Source organism: Grampus griseus (genome assembly GCF_964374135.1).
Source record: "Grampus griseus genome assembly, chromosome: 4".
Classification (NCBI taxonomy): domain Eukaryota; kingdom Metazoa; phylum Chordata; class Mammalia; order Artiodactyla; family Delphinidae; genus Grampus; species Grampus griseus.
The window spans coordinates 58,954,032-58,979,967 of record NC_138997.1 but is presented as its reverse complement, the minus strand read 5'-3'; the positions used below and the strand labels follow the sequence as shown (position 1 = coordinate 58,979,967).

The following is a 25,936-nucleotide window of genomic DNA, read 5'->3' as shown; positions in this document are numbered from 1 at the left end:
AGAGAATAAATCCAAAGAGTTCTCATCACAAGGAAAATAATTTTTTTCCACTTCCTTAATTCTATATCTGTATGAAATGACAGATGTTCACTAAGCTTACTGTGGTAATCATTTCATGATGTATGTAAGTGAAATCATTATGCTGTATACTTTAAACTTATATAGTGTTGTATGTCAATGATATCTCAATAAAACTGGAAGAAAAAAACAAACAGAAAATAGTATATAAGGCCAACAGAGTAGGCATATATAACCACATAATTAAGTATTAAATTATACAGAATAAAAAGAAGAAAGGACAGCATAATAGGGGTTGAAATCTGGACATACAAGACTAGAGCTATCACTAAGAAGGTAAATTTGGGGAACTAATTCAGACAGAGTTGATATCTAATGCAAAGAAAAAATGTTCTCAAGGTATGAATGTAAAGGAAGAACAGAAGGAAAACTATTAAACTTGGGAAATATAGAGACCGTCATCAAAATTTATAGATGAAATGAGAAAAAGTAATCAATAAAAAGATAGAGAAGGAAATCAAACAAAGAACATGGAGAACCAGAATATTACAGTATCAGAAGTTAGCTGGTGCTTAATTAGGCTAGAATGAAAACTACATCTTAGTCATCTTTATTACCTATAACATATAACATTATGTCTGGTACACAGGCTCTCAATAAATACGCATTAAAATAATGAATTCAGGTTGAAGCCTATATTTCACTAGGCAGTGATACTGGCAAAACTGCTACCCAGCATGAGCTATTTTAGATACTATCTAAATTTTGATACTCAAAATGTAGTTCACAAAAAAAAAATGTGGTTCACAAACCAGCTATACCAGCATCACCTGGAATAGACTGTTTACAAATACAGAATCTTGGGTCCCACCCCAGACCTACTAAATCAGTTTATTAATCAGTATTTTAACAAGACCCTCAGTGAATTCAAATGCACATGCAAATATGAAAAGCACTGTTCTAGGTGCTTTAGTCATTCTCCCAGTTAAATTTGACTGGGGAGTAGAGGGATAAAGGATAAAATGAGCCAAATTCTGTCATGAATTTGAATCTCTAAGGAGAGCAGTATCACTCTCTGATTCTACTTTAAGAATAAGTTACAGAATTTGGCAGTACTTTAAATTTGGGATAAAATACTGATAAAAGAGAACTGATTCATGCTTATAAGGTATATTCACCTTAATTATACTGAACCAGGCACAAAAATTTTAATTAAAAAAAGAAAATAATCTATTTTACCAATATTATGCTTAATAGTATCAACCAATACTTTCGAAGTGATGATAATGGAAGACATTAGAAGAGTTACCACAAAGTAAACCTTGTCAGTAAATAAGATCTTTTAGGGAGTAGATATAGAAAATAATAAAGAGTCAATTTACAAAACACTAAAGCAAGAATGAGAACTTTCAACATGGTTGACAGTGATTAGTAGTTTAAGGAATTATTTGTACAACAGCAAGAATCCTCACTGATGAGCATCATTTTCCAGCCCCTCTCCAATCTCATCTCTCTTCTCCAACTTCTTTTCTTCTATTTCTTCCCTTCTTGTTCCTCCCTTACGCTTCTCAAAAATATCCTCAGGAACTGCTCTAACAAGTGAGAGGTGCTTATGATGACAGAGATTATTGTCCATGTTCATGAACTGACTCAAACACTAATGTGAATAATGATTTAAAGCAAAAGAATGTGAGGGGGAAAATGTTATCATCAAAGATTTATTCAGACAGTGATATAGGAAAAAAAAATCTTACAAAGTAAAAAACAAAGCAATTAAGAACATCATTTCAGAGTCCAGTTCCAGATCAGGAAAGGTTAAAAACTGAATGACAACAAATTTAGGAAACTAATAAAAAAGCAACACATACAGGAAATAAAGCTGATATATGAAACAGCTGGTAATGTGAAGAGAGGTGACTTAGAACTGAGGAGACATATGTCATAAGCAGGGAAACAACCAGAAAAGAGGTGACTACTGTAGAAAATTTTGTATATTTATACGTACAGGAATAGGATTCTGAAGGTGGGCATTTTTAAATAAACACAGCAAAAATATTCATTCAAAATAGAGTAATACTTCTGTCACTGTTGATAATATATTCCAGTGACCCACAGAAATGCTAAGGCTAAGATACGGGGGCTATTTTAGGAATAGGACAGATATAGTCCCTGTTCTCATGGAGCTCTCAGTCCAGACTCTAGAGTACAAGACAAATTCAGCAAGTAATTATATGTCTGAAAATGAAGAGTGCTATTAGAGCAAATATAGGAACATACCAGGTTGAGGGATAATTATCAAGTAAAGTGATATTTAAATCGAGTACAAAGTTTGGTAAGGAACCCAGAGTATATTTAGGAAAAATTTTCTAAGTAAAAGGAAGAGGGCTTCCCTGGTGGCGCAGTGGTTAAGAATCCGCCTGCCAATGCAGGGGACATGGGTTCGAGCCCTGGTCTGGGAAGATCCCACATGCCACGGAGCAACTAAACCCGTGCGCCAGCACTACTGAGCCTGCGCTCTAGACCCCGCGAGCCACAACTACTGAAGCCCATGCACCTAGAGCCTGTGCTCCGCAACAAGAAGCCACGGCAGTGAGAAGCCCATGCACCGCAACAAAGAGTAGCCCCCGTTCGCCGCAACTAGAGAAAGTGCGTGCGCAGCAACAAAGACCCAGTGCAGCCAAAAATAAATAAATTAATTAATTTTTTTAAAAAAAAAGGAAGGGCATATTTAAAGGCCCACTTGTGAAAGTGGTCTGTTCATGGAACTGGAAAAATTTCATTATAAAGCAACCCAGGAGATGAATCTGGAGAGGAAGAGAAAAGTGAGAGGGTATATGCATAAACTGCTACAATACTCTAAGAAATAAATTACTCTAGTTTCGCTAAGGGGAGTAGCAGGAGGAATGGAGAGAAATAACAGATTTGAAAGCTACTTAGGAAGAAATCAAAAGACTTACTGACTTATATGGTTTGCTAGGTAAAGAAAACAGGAGCTAAAGATGAATCAGATTTCTTTCTTGAGCTAATAGATTTATTATGGCTCCATTTATGAAGATACTGAAAACGAGAGGAGGAAGAAGTTTGGAGGAATTTAGTTTCCAGCATGTTCAGCTTGAGAAGCCTGTGAGACAACAAAAGTAGAAAAGTTAATTTGCTCAATCCAGGTCATCAGTTTAGGCATTACCAGAGTATGTCAAGTGCTTGTGAACTAAAGGAAAATTATCCTCAGAGTAAAATATCTTTGGAATTAAATTATCTCAATATTTTTAGTCTTTGAAAACTGATGTGGTTGGCAGAATAACAGCCTCCTAAAGATGCACCCACCCTAATCACAAAATCTGTGAAAATATTATCTTACATGGCAAGAGACTTTAGAGATATGATTAAGGTTATAAACCTTAAAATAGTGAGATTATGCTGGATTATCCAGGTTGGCCCAATCTAATGACATGTATCCCTAAAAGCTGTGGTAAGAGGGAGAGAGATGGGATGATGGAAGAGAGGCAAGAGAAATTTGAAACAATAAAAAGGCTGGCATTGCGGGTTTTGAGGATGTGAAAGGGGAGCCATAATTTAAGGAACATAGGTGATTTCAAGAAGGTAGAAAAAGCAAGGAAACAGATCCTCTCCTAGAACCACCAAAAAGGAACAAAAAACCTTGTCAACACCTGGATTTTGCCCCAGTAAATTCCATTTCAGACTCCTGACTCACAGAACGGTAAGATAATAAATGTGTGCTGTTTTAAGTCACTAAGTATGTAGTAAGTTGTTATGAGAGCAAAAGGAAATTAATACAGAATGCTATATTCACTAATGAACCTAGATAAGAAAAATTTAATATACATGAAAATTAGTGTACAATATATAGCAAGTACTCAATAAGTCTTCAACAATAGTTTCAGAGAGTATCTTGCAAGTACACTTTCTTGATGTAATGTTTTTTCCTAAGAAATTATAGATAAATCAAAATTTTGTACCTTCAAATTTTGTGAATTCATATTCTACTTAAAGAACTAGTAAGAAAACTGCTTTCTTGTAATGTTAACTATCACCTTCAGTTTAGTCAGATTCTCCATGTTGTATTTCCTTAAAATGAACAACTGCTAACAAGAAACTGAAATAAGCAAAAAAATAAAGAATAATTCCAATAAAAAAGATGTGGTGCATGTCTGACATTTATAAGAGGGCCACAAAATAGGTCACTTTTCCTTCTATTCTAAGCAGAATTTTTCAAATATGCAAAGGCACATACAGGCAAAATTGAAGTCTGACAACTATTATTTCAGGTGATATAAAGTCTATGTTATAGACTATACAAAAAGAAAGCTAAAATAACTGAGTGGTAAATATATTAAAGTGGAATTTTTTAAATTAAAAACTAGCTTAAATATTGTGCTTTAATATACTCTCTCTTCCCTCTATATACACAACAGAGTATAGTATATTTAGAACCTGCAGGCGCAAAAACATTTTTGGTCAAGAAAATTTCCCCATTAAATAACAGTTTTTCCATTTGAACATCAAAAACGTTTTCACTTATTTCAAAACTTCTTGATACAGCTGAGAAAATATGGGCTCTATGTTGGGACAGATCCTGGACCAATATTTAACTTCTTTTGAGTGTTATCTCCTACCATATAGGATTGTTGAGAAGGATTAAATTATATTATGCACACATGAAGTGCAATTACATTTGGTAAGTGTTTTCTATTCCATTAACTATTCTGGAGAAAATTCTTTCTGTAAAAAATACCTTTTCTCTCTATTATTTAAAAAATGATATATTTCAACACACATTTATGATAAAAACTCTCCAGAAAGTGGGCATAAAGGGAACATTCCTCAACATAACAAAGGCCATATATGACAAACCCACAGCCAACACCATACTCAACAGTGAAAAGCTGAAAGCACTTCCTCTAAAATCAGGAACGAGACAAGAATGCCAATTCTCACCACTTTTATTCAACACAGCTTTGGAAGTCTTAGCCACAGCAATCAGGAAACAAAAAGAAATAAAAGGAATCCAAATTGGAAAGAAAGAAAGAAAACTGTCACTGTCTGCAGATGACATGATACTATATATAGAAAATCCTAAAGATGCTACCAGAAAACTACTAGAGCCAATCAATGAATTCAGTAAAGTTGCAGAATACAAAATTAAAACACAAATCTGTTGCATTTCTATACATTAACAACAAAAGATCAGAAAGAGAAATTAAGGAAACTATCCCATTTACCATTGCATCAAAAAGAATAAAATACCTAGGAATAAACCACCTAAGGAGGCAGAAGACCTGTACTCCAAAAACTATAAGATGCTGACGGAAGAAATCGAAGATGACACAAACAGATGGAAAGATATACCATGTTCTTGGATTGGAAGAATAAGTATTGTCAAAATGACTATCCTACCCAAGGCAATCTACAGAGTCAATGCAATCCCTATCAAATTACCAATGGCATTTTTCACAGAACCAGAATAAAAAATTTTACAATTTGTATGGAAACACAGAAGACCCCGAATAGCCAAAGCAACCTTGAGAAAGAAAAACAGAGCTGGAGGAATCAGGCTCCTTGACTTCAGACTATACTACAAAGCTATAGTTATCAAAACAGTATGGTACTGGAACAAAAACAGACATACAGACCAATGGAACAAGACAAAAATCCCAGAAATAAACCCAGCACCTATGGTCAATTAATTTTACAAAGGAGGCAAGGATATATAATAGAGAAAAGACAATCTCTTCAATAAGTGGTGCTGGGAAAACTTGTCAGCCACAGATAGAGAATGTTCTAATTTCATTCTTTTAACACTATACACAAAAATAAACTCAAATGGATTACAGACCTAAATGTAAGACTGGATACTATGAAACTCCTAGAGGAAAACATAGGCAGGACACTCTTTGACATAAATCACAGCAATATCTTTTTGGATCCACCTCCTAGAGTAATGAAAATAAAAACAAAAATAAACAAATAGGACCTAATTAAACTTAAAAGCTTTTGCACAGTAAAGGAAACCATAAACAAAACAAAAAGACAACCCAAAGAATGGGAGAAAATATTTCCCCATTGGAAATATTTGGTTGGAAACGAAGCAACCAACAAGAGATTAATCTCCAAAATATACAAACACTTCATGAAGCTCAGTATCAAAAAAACAAACAACTTCAATCAAAAAATGGGCAGAAGATCTAAACAGACGTTTCTCCAAGGAAGATATACAGATGGCCAAGAGGCACATGAAAAGATGTTCAACACTGTTAATTATTAGAGAAATGCAAATCAAAACTACAATGAGGTATCACCTCACACCAGTCTGAATGGCCATCATCAAAAAGTCTACAAATAGCAAATGCTGGAGAGGGTGTGGAGGAAAAGGAACCCTCCTACCCTGTTGGTGGGAATGTAAATTGGTGCAGCCACTGTGGAGTACAGTATGGAAGTTCCTTAAAGAACTAAAGAGAGCAATAATACTCCGATAAAGATGCTAAAAAAAAACTAAAGATAGCGTTACCATATGATCTGCAATCCCACTCTTGGGCATATATCCAGAGAAAACTGTAATTGGAAAAGATACATGCACCCCAATGTTCACTGCAGCACTATTTACTATAGCCAAGACATGGAAGCAACCTAAATGTCCATCCACAGATGAATGGATAAAGAAGGTGTGATGTATAATGTGTGTGTGTGGTGTGTGTGTATATATACACACACACATATACACTGTGGAATATTACTCAGCCATAAAAAAAGAATGAAACAATGCCATTTGCAGCAACATGGATGGACCTAGAGAATATCATACTCAGCGAAGTAAGCCAGACAAAGACAAATATCATATAATGTCCCTTATATGTGGATCTACCAAAAAAAAAAAAAAAGATACAAATGAACTTATTTTCAAAACAGAAATAGACTCACAGACATACAAAACAAACTTATGGTTACCAAAGGGGAAAGGTGGGGGGAAGGGCGGATAAATTAGGAGTTTGGAATTAACATATACACACTACTATATATGAAATAGATAACCAACAAGTACCTATTATATAGCACAGGGAACTATACTCAATATTTTGTAATAACTTATAAGGGAAAAGAACATGAAAAAGAATATATGTGTGTGTGTGTGTGTGCATGTATAACTGATTCACTTTGCTGTACATCTGAAACACAACTATACTTCAATTTAAAAAAGTGATACAAAAAGCACAAATTGATCTTTTCTTCATGATAGTGTCACCATTACAAATCTCGATCACTATACAGTGATGACATAAGGAGAGTGGCCATATTTCAGGTTTGACAGGACAATCCCAGTTTATGCTTACTGTCCTGACATCCTCTCCCATTCTCAAATGTCCCAGTTTGGATAATAAATAAATAATGAGTAAATAATGGAATAGAAGAGTATTAACTTTTATCTACAAGAACTAGCCCCACTAGCTTAATTTTTTCCCAATTTATATTTTAATAAGCCTCAAGAATATATGATGCTGTCTTATTTGTGTTCTGGTAACTACCTGGTTTACTAAGCCTTTCTTTACCTTTTACTTTTCCCTTTATATATGCTGCCATTTTAGAAGCTACACAAAAGTCAAGTGACCTGGAGTTGACCTGGAGTTGAATTACATGTAAAATAAAGAGATTCTAGAAAAGAGTTTGTAGGCTTTTGAGGCTCTGTATAGATTTACGTTTACTTTGCCTACTTCCCAAAGCTAAATAGGAGTATCACAAAAACACAAAGTGGTAGAATAATATTCTACCACTTTACATTACATATAAATACTCACGTTATAAGTATTTATACATATAAATATAAATACTTACCCAGAGGTAGCAACTGTTTTTTGGAAGTGTGAACACTTATCTCTTCACCCTCGTCCATATTTCGGTCTGAATTTCTTTGGAACCTGTCTTGGGCAATATGTGATATATTTATATTTTTACCTTTAGATTGTTCCATGTCAACTTGTTCTTCAACTACACTGGCCTTAAATTTTGTTCCCCGTTTTTGTTTTATAGTCCTTTTGTTTCCAGATGATTTTTTTGCATTCTCAGAATACATTTCATATTTTGAAGATTTACAATTATTTTCCATTTCATCTGTCAAAGTACAACTCCCACCCAGTATTTTTTGTTCAGAGGACTGAGATTTCTCTACTGGGTGAGCTTTACCAGGATGTTTGCCACTTTTCAAACTTGTAGATGATACACTGTCATGTTTTTCTCTTGACTTCTTCCTTTGAAGGAGTACAGTGCTCTCAGCAGGAGATACTGTGCATTGTTTCAGAGGCCCAGTCTTCTTTGGTATAGTAATCCATGGTTGATTGGCAAAACTTTTATCTGATTCATCAATTATAAATTCATCTTCTAATAACTTCATATTATTTGCAGGAGATAAATGAGGTGGAGCAGTTGCTATATGCCTAACAACAGAACTAAAACAGAATGTTACAATAAATAATAGCTCAAAAAGTAAAGCTTTTACCTTTGCTTTAAAGAGCAGTTCACATGTCCCCTCAATTTTTCCTTCCCCATTAAAATCCTTCCTGGGACTTCCCTGGTGGTCCAGTGGTTAAGGATCCGCCTTTTAACGCAGGGGATGTGGGTTCGATCCCTGGTCAGGAAACTAACATCTCACATGCCATGGGGCAATTAAGCCTGCAGGCCACAACTACTGAGCCCACGTGCTGCAACTACTGAGCCCACACGCCACAACTAGAGAGAAGCCCATGCACCACAATGAGGAGCCTGTGCACCACAACGGAAGATCCCGTGTGCCGCAACTAAGACCCAACGCAGCCAAATATAAGTAAATAAATATTTTTTTTAAAAAACCTTCCCTCCTTTTACATTTCTATAATATCTGAGCATACTCATTTATTACACTAATGGGATCATAGAAATTTAGAGCTGGAAGGAATCTCTACTGCATCAACTAATTTGACATTCCCCTATTCATTACATACATTAAACAGATAAAACCCAGAGATGTATAAATATAGCCCAGATACATTGACTTACAGTACAAAAATGCATGCCATTATTATATATAATGTTATATTTTGTTTATATAGATGTTTCTTGGGGCCTGAATCCCTTAACATCCCTTAACAAGATTATTTCTGAGATACCTTCTAGTCTAATAGTCTAATAAAACACTACAAAATTACAGACTAAATTATATGATGTAAAAATTCACGCCAAGTTGGATAATTCACACATTTTCATACGTGTTTTAATACTGTAAGCAGAGTATAGAAATAAATGAAGTGTATCTAGAAAGGTAAGCACACTGGGCTTACACAGCATCTCTTCCAATTAGTTGGAAAAATTTTCTAAAAAAGGATGGAATTATTCAAAAGATGGTAATCTGATGGAGTCATTTTGCATTTCCCTCCTTTTTATGACAACAGCTTTGAGCAAACCACATATTGGAGTGAATATGCAAAAATAAACACCTAGGGTAAACATCCAAATTCCAAAGCCAGCATATACACTCCTGTTTCTGCCTTTTTCACCTGAGTAAGGATGCTTAACTATTTTTATACACAGTAGAAGAAAAGCAAGAATGGAAGAACTGGATTATCATGTCTATTTTTTTTTCTCATTTTTAAGATATAAAAAAAGATTATAAAATGAAAATGCCTTCTCTACGTCTCTAATCTCAAACCCCTGATAAAACCTTATAATGTAAAAAATTTATACACATATATGCTAAGAAATATACTGTCTTCTAATAGATAGACTTACAAGTTTATATAATTAGAAAACTCTAGAAAATCTAATAAAAAAGCAAAGTCAATATAAATAGACCACATAATATACAAATAGAAGACCATGTTTAAACAGAAATATTATTTTTCAGCACTTAAAGAAAAAGCCAATCTGATATAAATGTTTAATTTGCTTTATTGTATGTTATCTGTAATATCTATTAATTCTATATATTAAAGAAGTAATGCTAAGTATTTAAAAATAAAGCCTTCCGAAACCAGCCAACAAGAACTCTCTAAATCCACTCCTCTATTAAAGAGACTTCCATAACTTCAAGGTTATTCAAACCAAAGATATCCTTAGGAAACAACTTTGACACTTACTATAGATCAAATGTTTATATCCTTCAAAAATTCACAAATTGAAACCTAATCCCCAACGTGATGGTATTTGAGGGTGGGGACTTTAGGAAGTGATTAGGTCATTAGGGTGGAATGGCTCATGAATGAATTAGTATCTTTATAAAAGAGACCCCAGAAAGCCCCCTCACTACCTTCTACCATTTGAGGTTATAGCAATAAGATAGACATCCATGAACCAGGAAGCAAGCCTCACCAGACAGTGAATCTACCTGAGCCTTGATCTTGGACTTCCCAGCCTCCAGCACTGTGAAATGTAAATCTCTGGGCTAGGTGGAAAAAATCAAGAAAGACTCTGTGGCATTTGAGTTGGATCTTGAAGAATGGATGTGATTTGGTCATGAGGAAATACAAGAAAGACAATCATAAGGAAGAGCATAAGCACAGAAACGGAGCAGGAAAGCACAAGTAATAGTGAGTAGTTACATCTGGCTACAGCAATTAAACATACACTTTACTCGCTAGTTTTTCAAAAAAAACCCACAGCACATTAAAAAATACTTAATTACTTTTTTGGACATAGATATAATTAGCCCCTAAGTATAACATATTTCTATCAGATTATGGGGACAACATCCATACAAGGGATAAAAGATGCCACATATATATATATGTATATATATATACTGCATATACACACACACACACACACACACACACACACACACACACACACACACACACAGAGAAAGGCGAGGGGAGAGGGAGGAAGACTGGAGGGGTGGGGGGAGGGAGGAGTCAACTATGGAACACAGACTGAACCAAAGAGGAATTTCATTCACTCAATATGTTTTTTATAAAACCTTCCTAATATATTCACTAGCATTCTGATAGATCTCACAGAAAATACAAAAGAAACTAAACTCCTGGAAAGAAGGGCTCATGTCTTAACCTACTAAGAAAGATATATAAAATAGCTAAACTATAATACAAGGCAAGGAACTATTTTAAAAAACACTGGAGTGGGACTTGGAAAAAATCAGAAGCCTACAACCATGGACCTTAGAATAAAATATAAATTGGCATACGACAAGGGGAAAAGGTACGCCAAAGCCAGGACAACTGCAAATATGTATGACAAGTTGGTAGAAACAGTTCACTAGTGACAGTGAAGGCCTTAAATACTAGCTGACAAATCTCAAGTTATTCTATAGACCAGTGCTTCTCAACCCTAGCTGCTATTAATTCTAGTTAACTCTAATGTGCAGCCAGTTAAGAATCACTGTATGGATATTGTAGAACCACTGAAGGTTTTTAAGTAGGCAAAAACAGATTAAAACTTATTTTAGGACTATCCTTTTACTAACACAATCAAAAGAAATAGAAAAAATATTTAAAACACTTAACAGTGAAATACAGGCACCCTGACATAATTTTATTTCTAAATACTGTCTTTATTCTTTGATCTCATACGTACTAGAAAGTGCTGATGAACAGAAGCAATGAAAGCTGAATAAACTTTTCTTTCACATCTAATTTAATATCCCTTAAATGATGGCTTTGGAATTAATTTACTGGTAAGAAACTACTCTCTCCTTATGGGTTAGACATAATTTCAATTAAAAATTGTGTCAATTAAGATTAACTTCTAGTTAAATATCACTAAGAATCCTTAGATACTATTCAAAGAATGTGAAAGAAAAATGTGGACCATTTCTTAATAACTCACCTGGATTCACCTTTTCTTTTTACAGTTTCTAAAAACAATGTTGAAAAACTCTTTCTAGCTTGTGGTTGATCTTCACATTCTGAATCTTGTATTCTTTTTTGAGATGTTCCTAACTGTTTCCTCTCTTGTGGTCCTTCTGAAACTTTATCCTCTATTTCTGATACTTTATTCGTTACTTCTACTTTCTTCAAATCATCTTTATCTTCAAAGTTTAACCTAAAAGGTTAAAAGGAAGACATGATGAATGTTCCCATCATTTGTTGAGTTATAAGTATTCCTGAACTCCCTTACAGTAACAATACAACTGCTTACAAAATTTTCCAGTGGGCCTTTGTTTAAAAATTATAAATGCTGATGTGTTTCTCTTACACAACATACACAAGGCAAATTGCTCAGAAAAATTAAATTTTGTATTTGTTGATAGAAAAAAATAAGAGAGAAAAAGAATGGCTAAATCATATAACAAAGAAATGTGTAGCTTAGAACACTAGTTCTCAAACATTTAATATGAATTTGAATCATCTGGAGAATCTTATTAAAATGTAGATTCTGATTCAGTAGGTCTAGCATAGGGTTTGAGATTCTATATTTCTAACAGGCTTCCAGATAATGCCACTGCTCTCCATTCTGAGCTGCAGATCACACTGTGAATAGCAAAATCTTAGAATGTACTTAACCCCTCAGCTCCAAGAATCACACAAGACCCTAGAAAGATATTACACTCATGGCAGAGGTTCCCAATACCAAAGGACCTTGAACAATCTATTTTGCTTCTTAAAGGCCAAAGGGAAAGCCCCAAGAAATGGATGTGGGTTTACCACAACTCATCCCCAACAAAACTTACTCTTTGCTACCCTGAGATGACCTGATATATACCTACCCTTATAATTAAAAATAACATAGAGAAAATACAAATTGTTTCTCTTAGGAAGTTATAGAAAACTTATTATAAGGAAAAAAAAAATCCTGTGATAAACCATAAAGGAAAAGAATATGAAAAAGAACATATATATATGTATAACTGAGTCACTATGCTGTGCAGCAGTAATAAACGCAACATTGTAATTCAACTATACTTCAATAAAAAACATTTTTTAAAAAGAAAAAGATCTGAATATAACAAAATATTCACATATGTCAAATCTGAATATGTGAGTGCCTATTGTTATCTTCTGTATGTCTACAGTATTTTAAAATAAAAATCTTAAAGAAAAAAGAAAAAAACATGCTTTTCCAAAGACCATAGAAAAGTTTACCCCCAAACGTCTCTGAAGAACACTTTAAGGCCTTCCATATTAAATATAAACTGAATATATACTGAATGTATATTATGTTTTTCTCAAAACATGTTAATATTCCTCAATACTTACTATAAAATACCTAAAAGACTAAATTACTCACTTTTTAACATAAGATAAAATAGTTATAGTAAGATTAATATCTTTTAAATAAACAAAAATTCACCTTTTTTTGGTTTTATGAGAAATCTCTGTACTTGAAGGCAGCATATTTACTGAATTTTCAGAAGTATAGGTCTCTCTCTTTTGGGCAACAGATGGAATAGTCTTTTGCAATGAAGATGCTTTTGCATCCAGATGATCAGAAGGTAAGCCAATAGATAAGTAAAATTCCTCATCAGCTTCATTGTGATGATCTTTTAGTTTTTTACTTGACATTTTTCTCAAGTCAGATGTATTGTTAGAATGAACATCAGTTGCCAAAATTTCCTGATGAACCTCATGGGCCTGAACTAGAAGAAAATTACATGAAGATATTAAAAACTCTTTAAATAATACTACTAGAATGAAATGTGCTTTTTAAAATATGGCAACAATTTCATTAGAAAGTTTCCAGAAGACTCACAGGTCATTAAGTTTATAATCAAAGATCTAGGATTAAAATACACAAGTACTTTAAGAGTTCTAATTTATGAAATTAATAAACTGAAAGGTGTATTTGGTCCATGCTCCACAGTTCTAAAATGAAAAAAATCCTCAAACAGAGAAAATTCACAGTTAATATTATTGATATAGTAAATTTATTCAAGATTTGAATATAGTCAAACTCAGAGAAGGAGAGATTTGAATAATGGTTGCCAGTGACTGGGAGAAGGGAGAAATTCGCAGTTGTTAATTAACAGGTGTAAAGTTTCAGTTATTCAAGATAAATAAGTTTTAGAGATCTAGAGTACAACATTGTGCCTATACATAACAATATTGTACACTTAAAAATCTGTTGAGAGGGAAGATCTCATGTAAAAATGTTCTTACTGGGACTTCCCAGGTGGTGCAGTGATTAAGAGTCCACCTGCCAATGCAGGGGACACAGGTTCGAGCCCTGGTCTAGGAAGATCCCACATGCCGCAGAGCAACTAAACCCATGTGCCACAACTACTGAGCCTGCACTCTAGAGCCCACGAGCCACAACTATTGAGGCTGTGTGCCACAACTCCTGAGCCCGCATGCCGCAACTATTGAAGCCCGTGCGCTCTAGGGCCCATGCACCACAACTACTGAACCAACGTGCTGCAACTACTGAAGCCCACATGCCTAGAGCCCATGCTCTGCAACAAGAGAAGCCACCGCAATGAGCACACTGCAATGAAGAGTAGCCCCAGCCTGCCGCAACTAGAGAAAGGCCGTGCGCAGCAACAAAGACCCAATGCAGCCAAAAATAAATAAAATTTTAAAAAATAAATAAAATAAAATGTTCTTACCACAATAAAATAAAAATTCTTTTAAAGATTTAAATAAATCTTTACATAGCTAAAATAAGTAACAGGTAATCCTAGAGAAATTATGAGATTCAATCTTTAGGTTAAGAGTTGGGTAAACTAGGGCAGCTAGATGATCACACTTTTATACATATACATACACATATACATATAGAACAGATATATATAGTTATATAAAATATATGTATATATAGGGAGAATATTTATATACACATACATCTTTATATCTATACAAAGAGAATATATATTATACACATATATCTTTATAGCTATATAAAGAGAAATATATATTCTCTTAACCCTTAACCTTCAAATATCAAAGAAAAAGTAGAATGGCTGGGTAGTACTCATACTGATTCATACTCTCAAAAAGAAAAGATTAAAAATTTAAAATAAGCCAAAATGGCTTTTGGTTCTGTAACAAAATTACATAGACTCACTTTCTCCTGCTTCTCCCTTTAAGTACAACTTAAACAAACAATAATAACAGAACTCTGAAAGCTGGAAGAAGGTATATTTGCTAGGAACCTCAAGCCTTAAGCAACAACGGATAATGTGGTGAATCCCCTGTAGCATCAGAAAATGAAACAAACCAAAATACCACTGCTAGAACTCTATAAACACTTAAATGTCATTGGAAATAAACTCCACAAAAATAGGCAAGAGCCTTCACGTTAAACCAAAACAGGGCAACTATAACAAGACTGAAATACAATGAGGAGACCCTTAACATAATAACCAAAATGTTGAGGATACAATCAAAATGATTCATCATAATAAAAATTTTAAAAAAAGAAAAAACACTATCTGAAGAAGAAAATACGATCAATGGATGCAAATGGACAATATGAATCAGACGCTGGAATTATTTAACAAGAATTTATTTAAACCAACCACCATAAAAATGTCTTAATGTTCAATTATAAATTCTCTTGAAACAAATGAAAAGACAGAAACTCTCAAAGAAACAGGAGTTACAAAAGAGACCCAGCTTTTGGATCTTAGCCATTATAGCTGTGTAGTGGTATCTAACTGTTGTTTTAATTTAAAATTCCCTAATGACGATAATGATGAACAAATCCACAATGAGATACTACTTCACACCCATTAGGATGGGAAGGGAGGGAGGGAGGGAGGGAAGGAGAAAATAACAAGTTAACAAGTGTTGGTGAGTATACAGAAAAACTGGAACCCTTGCACACAGCTGGTGGGAATGTAAAATGATGCAGCCACTATGGAAGATAGCTTGGTACGGGATTAACAGATACACATTGTCATATATAAAATAGATAAACAACAAGGATTTATTGTGTAGCACAGGGACTATATTCAGTATCTTATAATAACCTATAATGAAAAAGAATCAAGAAAAAAGTATATGTATGTATACATATATATATATATATATATAACCAAATCACTTTTGCTGTACACCTGAAACTAACACAATATTGTAAATTAAGTACAATAAAGAAATTGTACATAAGCACTGTACTCCAGTAGATAAAATTGTTTTCCATGGGTTTAAGTCAACAATTCTGATACTGTTATACATGCATATAGGAACAAAAAGTTAAGTAGGTAGATGGTGAATGGTAAGTGCCAAGTTTCTTACACACAGAGTGGACGTTTATAGATAAGCAAGGCAAAGAAGCAAGAATAACCCATGTGGTAATAAATTACAGTTGGAAACATCAATATGAATTCATGTTTAACTTAATACAGATACAGTTACACAGAAAAATATTTATAGATATGTGTATATATACCAGTTACCATACACACATATATTTCCTTGCTCTGTCAGTTGAGACAGTCTTGAAGCATTAACGCCCCAGGAGAAACAGCACACCTAGCACCCAGATCTTGGTTCCTAATACCATTCTCCAGTAAAAGGAACCACTGGCTCCTTGGAGAAATGGCTGATTCTAGGGTAAGTTGGGCCTGGAGCATCCTGTAGTTCCAGAAGGTAAGGAAATGTTAAAAACAACAGCAATAACAACAAAAATGGGGTCCATCAAAGGGGCACAGGAGCCAGTGAAAGAGCTTTCTAATGGCCAAAGCTGGAACAGTTTGAGTAACAAATTTAATAAAATAGCACTGGATTATAAACTAAAGTATAAGATAAAGTTTCTACCTCAAAAACTAAAAAAAGGAGCAAAATAAACCCAAACCAAGGACAAGGATGGAGAAAATAAGAGCAGAAATCAATGAAACTAAAAACAGGAAAACACAAAAACTGACTGAAACAGGAAGCTAGTTCTTTTAAAACAGTGAATAAAAATGATAATCCTTTAACAAAGGCAAAAAGACAAGACACAAATCAACAATATCCAGAATAAAACGGTATATCACAACAGATCCTGCAGCCATTAAAAGGATAACAAAGTGGGGCTTCCCTGGTGGGCAGTGGTTGAGAGTCCGCCTGCCAATGCAGGGGACACGGGTTCGTGCCCCAGTCCGGGAAGATCCCACATGCCGCGGAGTGGCTAGGCCCGTGAGCCATGGCCGCTGAGCCTGCGCGTCCAGAGCCTGTGCTTCGCAACGGGAGAGGCCACAACAGTGAGAAGCCAATGTACCACAAAAAAAAAAAAAAAAAAAAAAAGGATAACAAAGTAATACTATGTACAATTTTATGCTGATAAACTCAACCACTTAGAAGAAATGGACCAATTCTTCAAAAACCATAAACTATCAAAAATGTGCCAGGATAAAATAAATAACCTAAATAGTCCTATAACTATTAGAGAATTGAATTTGTAACTTAAAAGCTCTTGAAAAAGAAATGCCACAGACCAGATGATATCACTGGAGAATATTATACCAAAAAATCAGAGAATTAAAATTAATTTTACATAAGCCCTTCTAGGAATTAGAAGGGGGAATAATTTCCAACTCATTTTATAAGGTTGGTGAGCATTACCTTGATACCAAAACCATACAAATACAGCATAAAAAAGAAAACTACAGACCACTATCTCTCATTAATTTAGATGCAAAAAATTCTCAAAATTTTAGCAAACTGCATCAAACAATGTATAAAAATTAGTAATACAACATAATTGACATTTATGGTCAACTGCACTCAACAATGGAATACTTGTTTTTCAAATGCCCATGAAGCATTCATAACGGCAGACAATATCTTGGGTCATAAAACAAATAAAACAAATCTTCACAAATTTTAAAGAACTAAAATGCAATGACATAGTGTATATATGCTATGCCATAAAGAAATCAAGACTAGAAATCACTAAGGGAAAGACAACAGGGAAGTCCAGAAGTACATTCATTTAGCATAATGTTTCTAAGGTTCTTCCATGTTGTAGCATGTATCAGAACTTCATTCCTTTTTATGGTTGAATAATATTCCACTCTACACATGTATCACATGTTGTTTGTCCATTCACTCGTTCATGGGACACTTTGGTTGTTTCCACCTTTTGGGTATTATGAATCATACTGCTATGAATATTGGGGTATAAGTATCTGTTTGAGTTCCTGTTTTCAATTCTTTTGAATATAAACCTAGAAATAGAAATGCTACTTAATACCTAATTTTTTGAGGAACCACCAAACTTTTTCCACTGGCTGCATAATGCATGTGGGTTTCTATAAATTCCACATCCTCAACATCTTTTATTTTATTTAAAAAGTAATAATATCCATCCTAATATGTACAAAGTGGTATCTCTGTGGGGTTTTGATTTGCATTTCCCTAATGACTAACAATGTTGAACAACTTTTCATGTAGTTGTTATCAGCTTGCCAGATGCATAGCAAGCCAAAATGCTGAGACAACAAGGTTTGCAGCAAAGAGAGGGTTTATTTGCAAGGCAGCCAAGCAAGATGATCTGAGGCATGGGGAGCTTGGGGAAAGGTGACTGAAAAAAAGTTGCAATAATCATCACTCTGCACAGGCCTCTGCACGGTCAAAAGGTTACTGGAGTGGACCCTTAAGCATAACCAGTTGAAGGGTGGTTCTATTCAGTCTTAACCAGCTCAGCACAAACTAGATGCAGCTGACCTGAAGTTCCCAGAAAACAACTCAGGCAAATACCTTGTTCAGGTTACAAGCCACTTGAAGGACATGCAAGTCTGAAACCAAACTCAATTAGTGAAGGCAGGTAAAACACATTCATTGGCCAACTGGACAAATGTCTATTCAAGTCCTCTTCTCTTTTCAGTTGGGATGTTTATTTTTGTTGTTGTTGAGTTACAGGAAGTCTTTATGTATTCTGGATATAAATCCCTTATTACAGGGGTCCCCAACCCCCAGGCCACAGACCAGTACTGGTCCATGGCTTGTTAGGAACTGGGCCACACAGCAGGAGGTGAGCAGTAGGTGAATGAGCAAAGCTTCACCTGTATTTACAGCTGCTCCCCATTGCTCGCATTACCACCTGAGCCCCACCTCCTGTCAGATCATTGGTGGCATTAGATTCTCATAGGAGCACGAACCCTACTGTGAACTGCACATGCAAGGGATCTAGCTTGCATGCTCCTTATGAGAATCTAATGTGAGGTAGAACAGAGGTGGTGACTCTAGCGCTGGGGAGCAGATGCAAATACAGATTATCATTAGCAGAGAGGTCTGACTGCACAGAGACCATAATAAATCAATTGCTTGCAGACTCATATCAAAACCCTATCAGTGACTGGCAAGTGAAAACAAGCTCAGGGCTCCCACTGATGCTGCATTATGGTGAGTTGTATAATTATTTCATTGGATCTTACAATGTAATAATAATAGAAATAAAGTGCACAATAAAGGTAATGTGCTTGAATCACACCAAAACCACCCGCCCCCCCACCCCCAGTCCACGGAAAAATTGTCTTCCACAAAACCGCTCCATGGTGCCAAAAAGGTTGGAGACCACTGCCTTATGAGATATACTATATGCAATTATTTTCCCCCTTTTGTGGGTTATCCTTTCATGCTATTGACAGTACCCTTCACACACTTTTGAAGGACGTAAATATATGACATATTTGTTCTTAAGTAGAAAACCTAAATGACGCAAAAATATGAATTTTCACAAAATTACTATACAAATTAAATGCAACTTTAGTTAAAATCACAACAAAATTTTATTAGAAACTGAATACACAAAATTCATAGAAATTAAAAAGGTCTAAGAATGGCAGAAGAGTGGCATGTATCAGAAGTATATATATAAATAGATACCTTTATATCAGCATGTGCTATAAAACTACAATTAGTAAAACAGTATTGTGTTGACATTAAGAATAAACAAATGGACCAAAATTCAAAAGTATATTGAATGATATATGAGATTTAATACATGATAAAAGTAGCACATTCATATGAGAATGGATTATGTAATAAAAGGAACTAGCACAACTGACCATAAGGAAGAAAACAAAATTATAACATTATGCCACATTATACACCAAAGCACATTCCAGATGGATTAAGAATTTAAATTAAAAAGAAAAAAAGATGTTAAGATGAAAATGTAAGATATTACATATACCATTAGGATAAAACAGACCTTTTAACCAAAACAGGAAACTCAAAAGCTATTGAAAAAAACAAACACACACACATTTGACAATTAAAATAAAAAACGTTATCCATCATATAAGATACTATAACCAAAATCTGTAATAGTCTAGGGATCATTTGGAAAAACATCTGATAAATAACAGATAAATTACACAAATTACAGATAAACAGTTACAGATACTCAATTTAAAGATCTCCCATAAACTAGAAAAAACAAATGGGCAAAGGATATGAAAAGATAAAAAGGTATTTCAAATAGCCAGTAAACTTATGAAAAGGTGTTCAAACTCAGTGGTAATCACTAAAGTAACATTGAGATCATTTAATAGTGATCAAATTGGCAAAAAGTTCAATAGAATAGTAAATACTCTATCAGGTGAAAGGTACTTTCTTACATTGCTGGTATAAAAGGAAATTGTAAAAGCCTCTTCTGAAAGCACGCATGCACGCACAAACACGTTTATATATGTGTTCGTTCAGGAGCACCAATGAAGATATGGAAGGATTCAAGGCTACCTCAGCAGGATGAGGGGAGTAATGATTATTAGCTTTTTCTTTTAAATCTTTGACTCACCCCAAATGAAGGACTTTTCTAATTTGAAAAATGCAAATAAAACTTTAAAAACTGGCAGCACATATAAATGACTGAAGGAAATGCAACAGAGAGAAAAAACACTGACCACATATATTCAAATATCAAATCATTATGTTGTATTCCTGAAACTAATATTATGGAAATTATACCTTAGTTAAAAAAAAAAAATGCTCAAGGAGCCCATGGAGAGGCCCACATGGGAGGAAATTAAGGCTTCCTGCCGGCAACCAGACCCACATGAGTGTCATCTTGGAAATTCATCCTTAGCCTCAGTCAAGCCTTCAGATGACTGCAACCCTGGCCATCATCTTGACTACCACCTCATGAGATTACATGCCAGCACCACCTAACTAAGCTGCTTCTGAATTCCTGACCCACAGAAACTGTATGAGATGATAAATATTTAAAAAAAAAAAAAGAAGAAAAGAAAAGAAAAATCTACTTGAAAACTCTTAAAGCTATGGTCCCTATAATAATTCTTAGTTAATGTCTCTTACCACATCCTATGAACGCTACCACTAAAACAAAAACACACATAATAATCAGATAAAACTTATTATTCCGCAAATCAAAACAACAATGAGGTACCAACTCACACTGGTCGGAATGGCCATCATTAAAAAGTCTACAAAGAATAAATGCTGGAGAGGGTGTGGAGAAAAGGGAACCCTCTTACACTGTTGGTAGGAATGTAAATTGGTGCAGCCACTATAGAAAAGAGTATGAAGGTTCCTCAAAACACTAAAAATAGGGTTTCCCTGGTGGCGCAGTTGTTGAGAGTCCACCTGCCGATGCAGGGAACACGGGTTCGTGCCCCGGTCCAGGAAGATCCCACATGGCGCAGAGCGGCTGGGCCCATGAGCCATGGCCGCTGAGCCTACACATCCAGAGCCTGCGCCTCTGGAGCCTGTGCTCCACAACAGGAGAGGCCACAACAGTGAGAGGCCCGTGTACCGCAAAAAAAAAACAAAACAAAAAAAAACAACTAAAAACAGAGTTGCCAAATGATCCAGCAATCCCACTCCTGGTCATATACCCAGATAAAACGATAATTCGAAAAGATACTTGCACCCCTTTGTTCATAGCAGCACTATTTACAATAGCCAAGACATGGAAACAACCTAAATGTCCACAGTTGGATGAATGGATAAAGATGTGGCACATATATACAATGGAATATTACTCAGCCATTAAAAAGAAAGAAGTAATGCCACTTGCAGCAACATAGATAGACCTAGAGATTATCAGACTAAATGAAGTAAGTCAGAAAGACAAATACCATATATCACTTATATATGGAATCTAAAATACAACACAAATGAACATATCTATGAAACAAAAATGAACTCACAGATATAAAGAACACACTTGTGGTTGCCGAGGGGAAGTGGGGAGGGAAGGATTGGGAGCTTGGGATTAGCAGATGCAAACTATTATATATAGGACGGATAAACAACAAGGTCCTACTATATAGCACAGGGAACTATATTCAGTATCCTATGATAAACCATAATGGAAAAGAATATATATGTATAACTGAGTCACTCTGCTGTGTAGCAGAAATTAAACACAACATTGTAAATCAACTCTATTTCAATAAAATTAAAAATAAAACTTATTCATGTTTTTTTTAAAAAAAAAAATACACTGACAGTGGACTTGAGAGGGACTCAGAAACAACTTCATCCATTTCACAATTCTGTCTAGGCTGACCCTGACCTTGTGACTCAAGCCGACATATGTGCTACCTTCAGCATTTCTCTTTTCTTTTTTTTTTTTTTTTGGCGGTACGCGGGCCTCTCACTGTTGTGGCCTCTCCTGTTGTGGAGCACAGGCTCCGGACGCGCAGGCTCAGCGGCCGTGGCTCACGGGCCCAGCCACTCCGCGGCATGTGGGATCTTCCCGGACCAGGGCACGAACCCGTGTCCCCTGCATCAGCAGGCGGACTCTCAACCACTGCACCACCAGGGGAGCCCCTAACTCTTTAAATATATCTAGGCAAATATCACCCATGGGGATGCTACCAACCTGATTTGTTGACAGCTTCACTTGGTTCCACAATTAACTGCAGAGGGGCTTCTTTCTTCCTTGAAGAAACTGTACCTGACTTTGGATGTGATTTCTGGCACTGAGTCTAAAAGAGATACAACATTAGATCTATTCTATTAAATTACCAATTTTGATTAAACACATTTGTTCTTAAATTGAAAAAAGAGAGTATTTTTAAAAACAATAAACCAGCTGGTAAAGCTGCATACTTAACTCCTTAGAAACCAATTTCATAGTAAAGCTGAAATTTCATATTACCTATCACAGAAGCAATGTTGCTCTGAACAACTTTTAAAAACCTATTCTGCCAGAAGACTGGATAAATAAATTACCGTATAGTCATATATCACAATATCACAAATACAACAGTGAAAGGAATAAACTACAGCATACATGAATGATTATGTTAAACAAAAAGAAAGTCACACAAGTATATAATCTCATTTACGTTAAGTTCAGAATAGATGCAAAAACATGTAAAACACTAAATATATATAGTATTTAGAAATTCACTCTATGCAGGAAAGAGTTAATGCACCAGGCCTGATCACTTAAAAACCTGCTTACAGGACTAGCCCTTGGCTGGCACACAGAGTCTTGGCTTTCAGAATGTTTCCTCCATTACCAACTGGAACCTGTTATGCCAGCCTGCCTAGACTGTTTGTATAAACAATGTGATTTATGGTGAACACCTTCCTTCTTTCCTTCAGAGAATACAGAATTTTGGTGGGCAGAGGGTACCAATATAACCAGCTCCCAATAAAAACAGGCTAAATCTCAAAAGGCTTCCCAGGGCAGAAAGACTGTACATGTTTTATAGCATTTTACTGCTGGATGCAAAGAGTGCACTCTGCGTGGCCCCTTTGGAGCGCCTGACATGGATTCCACCATATTCTGCCTGATGCATACTTTTCTCTTACTGATCTGGCTGTGTATCCTGACTATATGCCTATAACAAATCTCAGTCATGAGTACAACTAACTACAAGTGGAGTCTCATGAGTCCTATCTAGTGAAGCACCCAACATGTGAATGGTAGCAGGACCTGTCTTAAGTAGTGAAAGAAATATTGACACAAATGTCAGCACACACGCACGTGTGGTAAAGCTATAAAGCAAAAGATGGGAATGATGAACATGAAATTCAACACAGTGGTTACCTCTGTGCAGGAAGGAGAGGCAAAAGAATAAGATCACAAAGGGGCACACAGGTGCTTCAAAGGTACTGGTATTTCTAACATTGAGAAACGGGCACATGGGTGTTCATTTACGTTATTTTTAATACCTTATGTACATAACATGTTTTCTTTTGAAAATTTGAAATATATCAAGTCGTACATTTTTTAATTCTAGAAAAGAGAAATCTCATTCACACATTACAAGTGGGAAAGTAAACTAATAGACCATTCTGAAGAAAAAATTGACAATACTTAACAATTTCGTTTTAAAAGTACATATCCTAGAGAAATTCAATTTACAAATGCAAACAAGGAGGCATAAACAAAGGTGTTCACTACATCATTATTATAATGAATAGAGGGAAAAAAATCTAAAAATCTACCAATAGGGAAATATGTAAATAATGGAGCCACTACATTGCTAGTTCAGCGGATACACTAGGGAACTCAATTACGTAAAGTAACAAAAGCAAGTTTTCATTATATTCTACTCCCTTTTGAAACCTCACCAAGGATTTTTTTTAATGCATTCTTTTTTTAAAAAATTTATTTTATTTATTTATTTTTGTCGGCATTGGGTCTTTGCTGGTGTGCGCAGGCTTTCTCTAGTTGTGGCGAGCGGGGGTTACTCTTCGTTGCAGTGTGCAGGCTCCTCATTGAAGTGATTCTCCTGTTGTGGAGCACGGACTCTAGGTGCACAGACTTCAGTAGTTGTGGCACATGGGCTCAGTAGTTGTGGCTCGTGGGATCTAGAGTGCAGGTTCAGTAGCTGTGGCACACAGGCTTAGCTGCTCCACGGCATGTGGGATCTTCCCAGACCAGGGATCAAACTCGTGCCCCCTGCATTGGCAGGCGGATTCTTAAGCAATGCATCACCAGGGAAGTCCCACTAAGGATTTTTTTAAATGTATAAACCCAGAAGGATGAAGAGAAAGAGAAGGGAGTAGATGAGAGACATCAATAAACTCTTTTAGGTTGGAAAGCAGATTAGTAGCAACTGAGCAGCCCAGAAAGACCAGAAACATGCTAACAATGAAGTAAGCCCAGAAGCTGACAGATTTATGTTTAAGGAGAAACCCATAAGTTCAGTTTTTCAAGGTACAATGCACCTCTAAAAGAGGGGCTCCAGGTAGGGCCTGCAAACGGAAGAGTTGTTAAAGGATGTATGGGGGGAGCAGAGTCAAGATGGCGGAGTAGGAGGACATGGAATTCATGTCTCCACACAGCTAGAGCATCTACCAGGCACTAGTGGGGGACCTCAGACACCTATGGGGACAGGAGGAACCCCCAAGTGACCAGGTGGGACACATGGGGAGGAAAAGTAGAGGCAATACAAGACCAGTGCCCCTGAGGGGTGGCTGGGGGAGGGGAGGAGCTCCCATGTTCAGGAGGGGCCCACCCACGGCGAGGGGATTGGCAAGACAGGGAGAGACCTTCAGAGGATTGGGGAATCAGAGGGGAACGTGGCCAGAGTTTCCCCCAAGCTCTCGGTCCCCAGCTAGTCTGCTGGGGTCCCAGGCCGAAACCCCTACACTCAAGGTCCCCTCAGGCACTTTTTTTTTTTTTTTTTTAGGGTACGTGGGCCTCTCACTGTTGTGGCCTCTTCTGTTGCGGAGCACAGGCTCCGGATGTGCAGGCTCAGTGGTCATGGCTCATGGGCCTAGCCGCTCCGCGGCATGTGGCATCTTCCCGGACCGGGGCACAAACCCGTGTCCCCTGCATCAGCAGGCGGACCCGCAACCACTGTGCCACCAGGGAAGCCCCCCTCAGGGACTTTTCCAGCCCCATGGGTCTTGAACCTAGGTCCTGCCACCCCACAGCAAAGGCCTTCTCTGGTTTGTTTGGTTTTTTCTTTTTTTTTTTTTTCCTGTTCTGGTTCTGTTTTACCTTGTTGTTGTTTCATTTATATATATATTTTCTAATAAATTTTTACTTTTCTAATTTTATTTTATTTTTTATTGTTATACTTTTGCCTTTTGTTTTTGTTTTCTTTTGTTTTTCTGCCACACGG

The 25,936-nt window shown here is 36.0% G+C and overlaps 1 protein-coding gene across 4 annotated transcripts in view; it reads right to left on the bottom strand.

Moving 5' to 3' along the window:
* CENPC (centromere protein C) overlaps positions 1–25,936 on the bottom strand; it is an 89,821-nt gene that overhangs the window by 46,176 nt on the left and 17,709 nt on the right. For 2 of the 4 annotated variants that reach the window (XM_082652697.1, XM_082652698.1), the window contains exons 5-8: positions 22,729–22,834; positions 13,306–13,591; positions 11,842–12,057; positions 7,864–8,474 (exon numbers count right to left, since the gene is read on the bottom strand). In XM_082652697.1, coding sequence (XP_082508823.1) covers positions 7,864–8,474; positions 11,842–12,057; positions 13,306–13,591; positions 22,729–22,834 — 1,219 coding nt within the window. The remainder of the gene's footprint in view (positions 1–7,863; positions 8,475–11,841; positions 12,058–13,305; positions 13,592–22,728; positions 22,835–25,936) is intronic. The other 2 variants (XM_082652699.1, XM_082652700.1) reach the window with 2 other exon arrangements.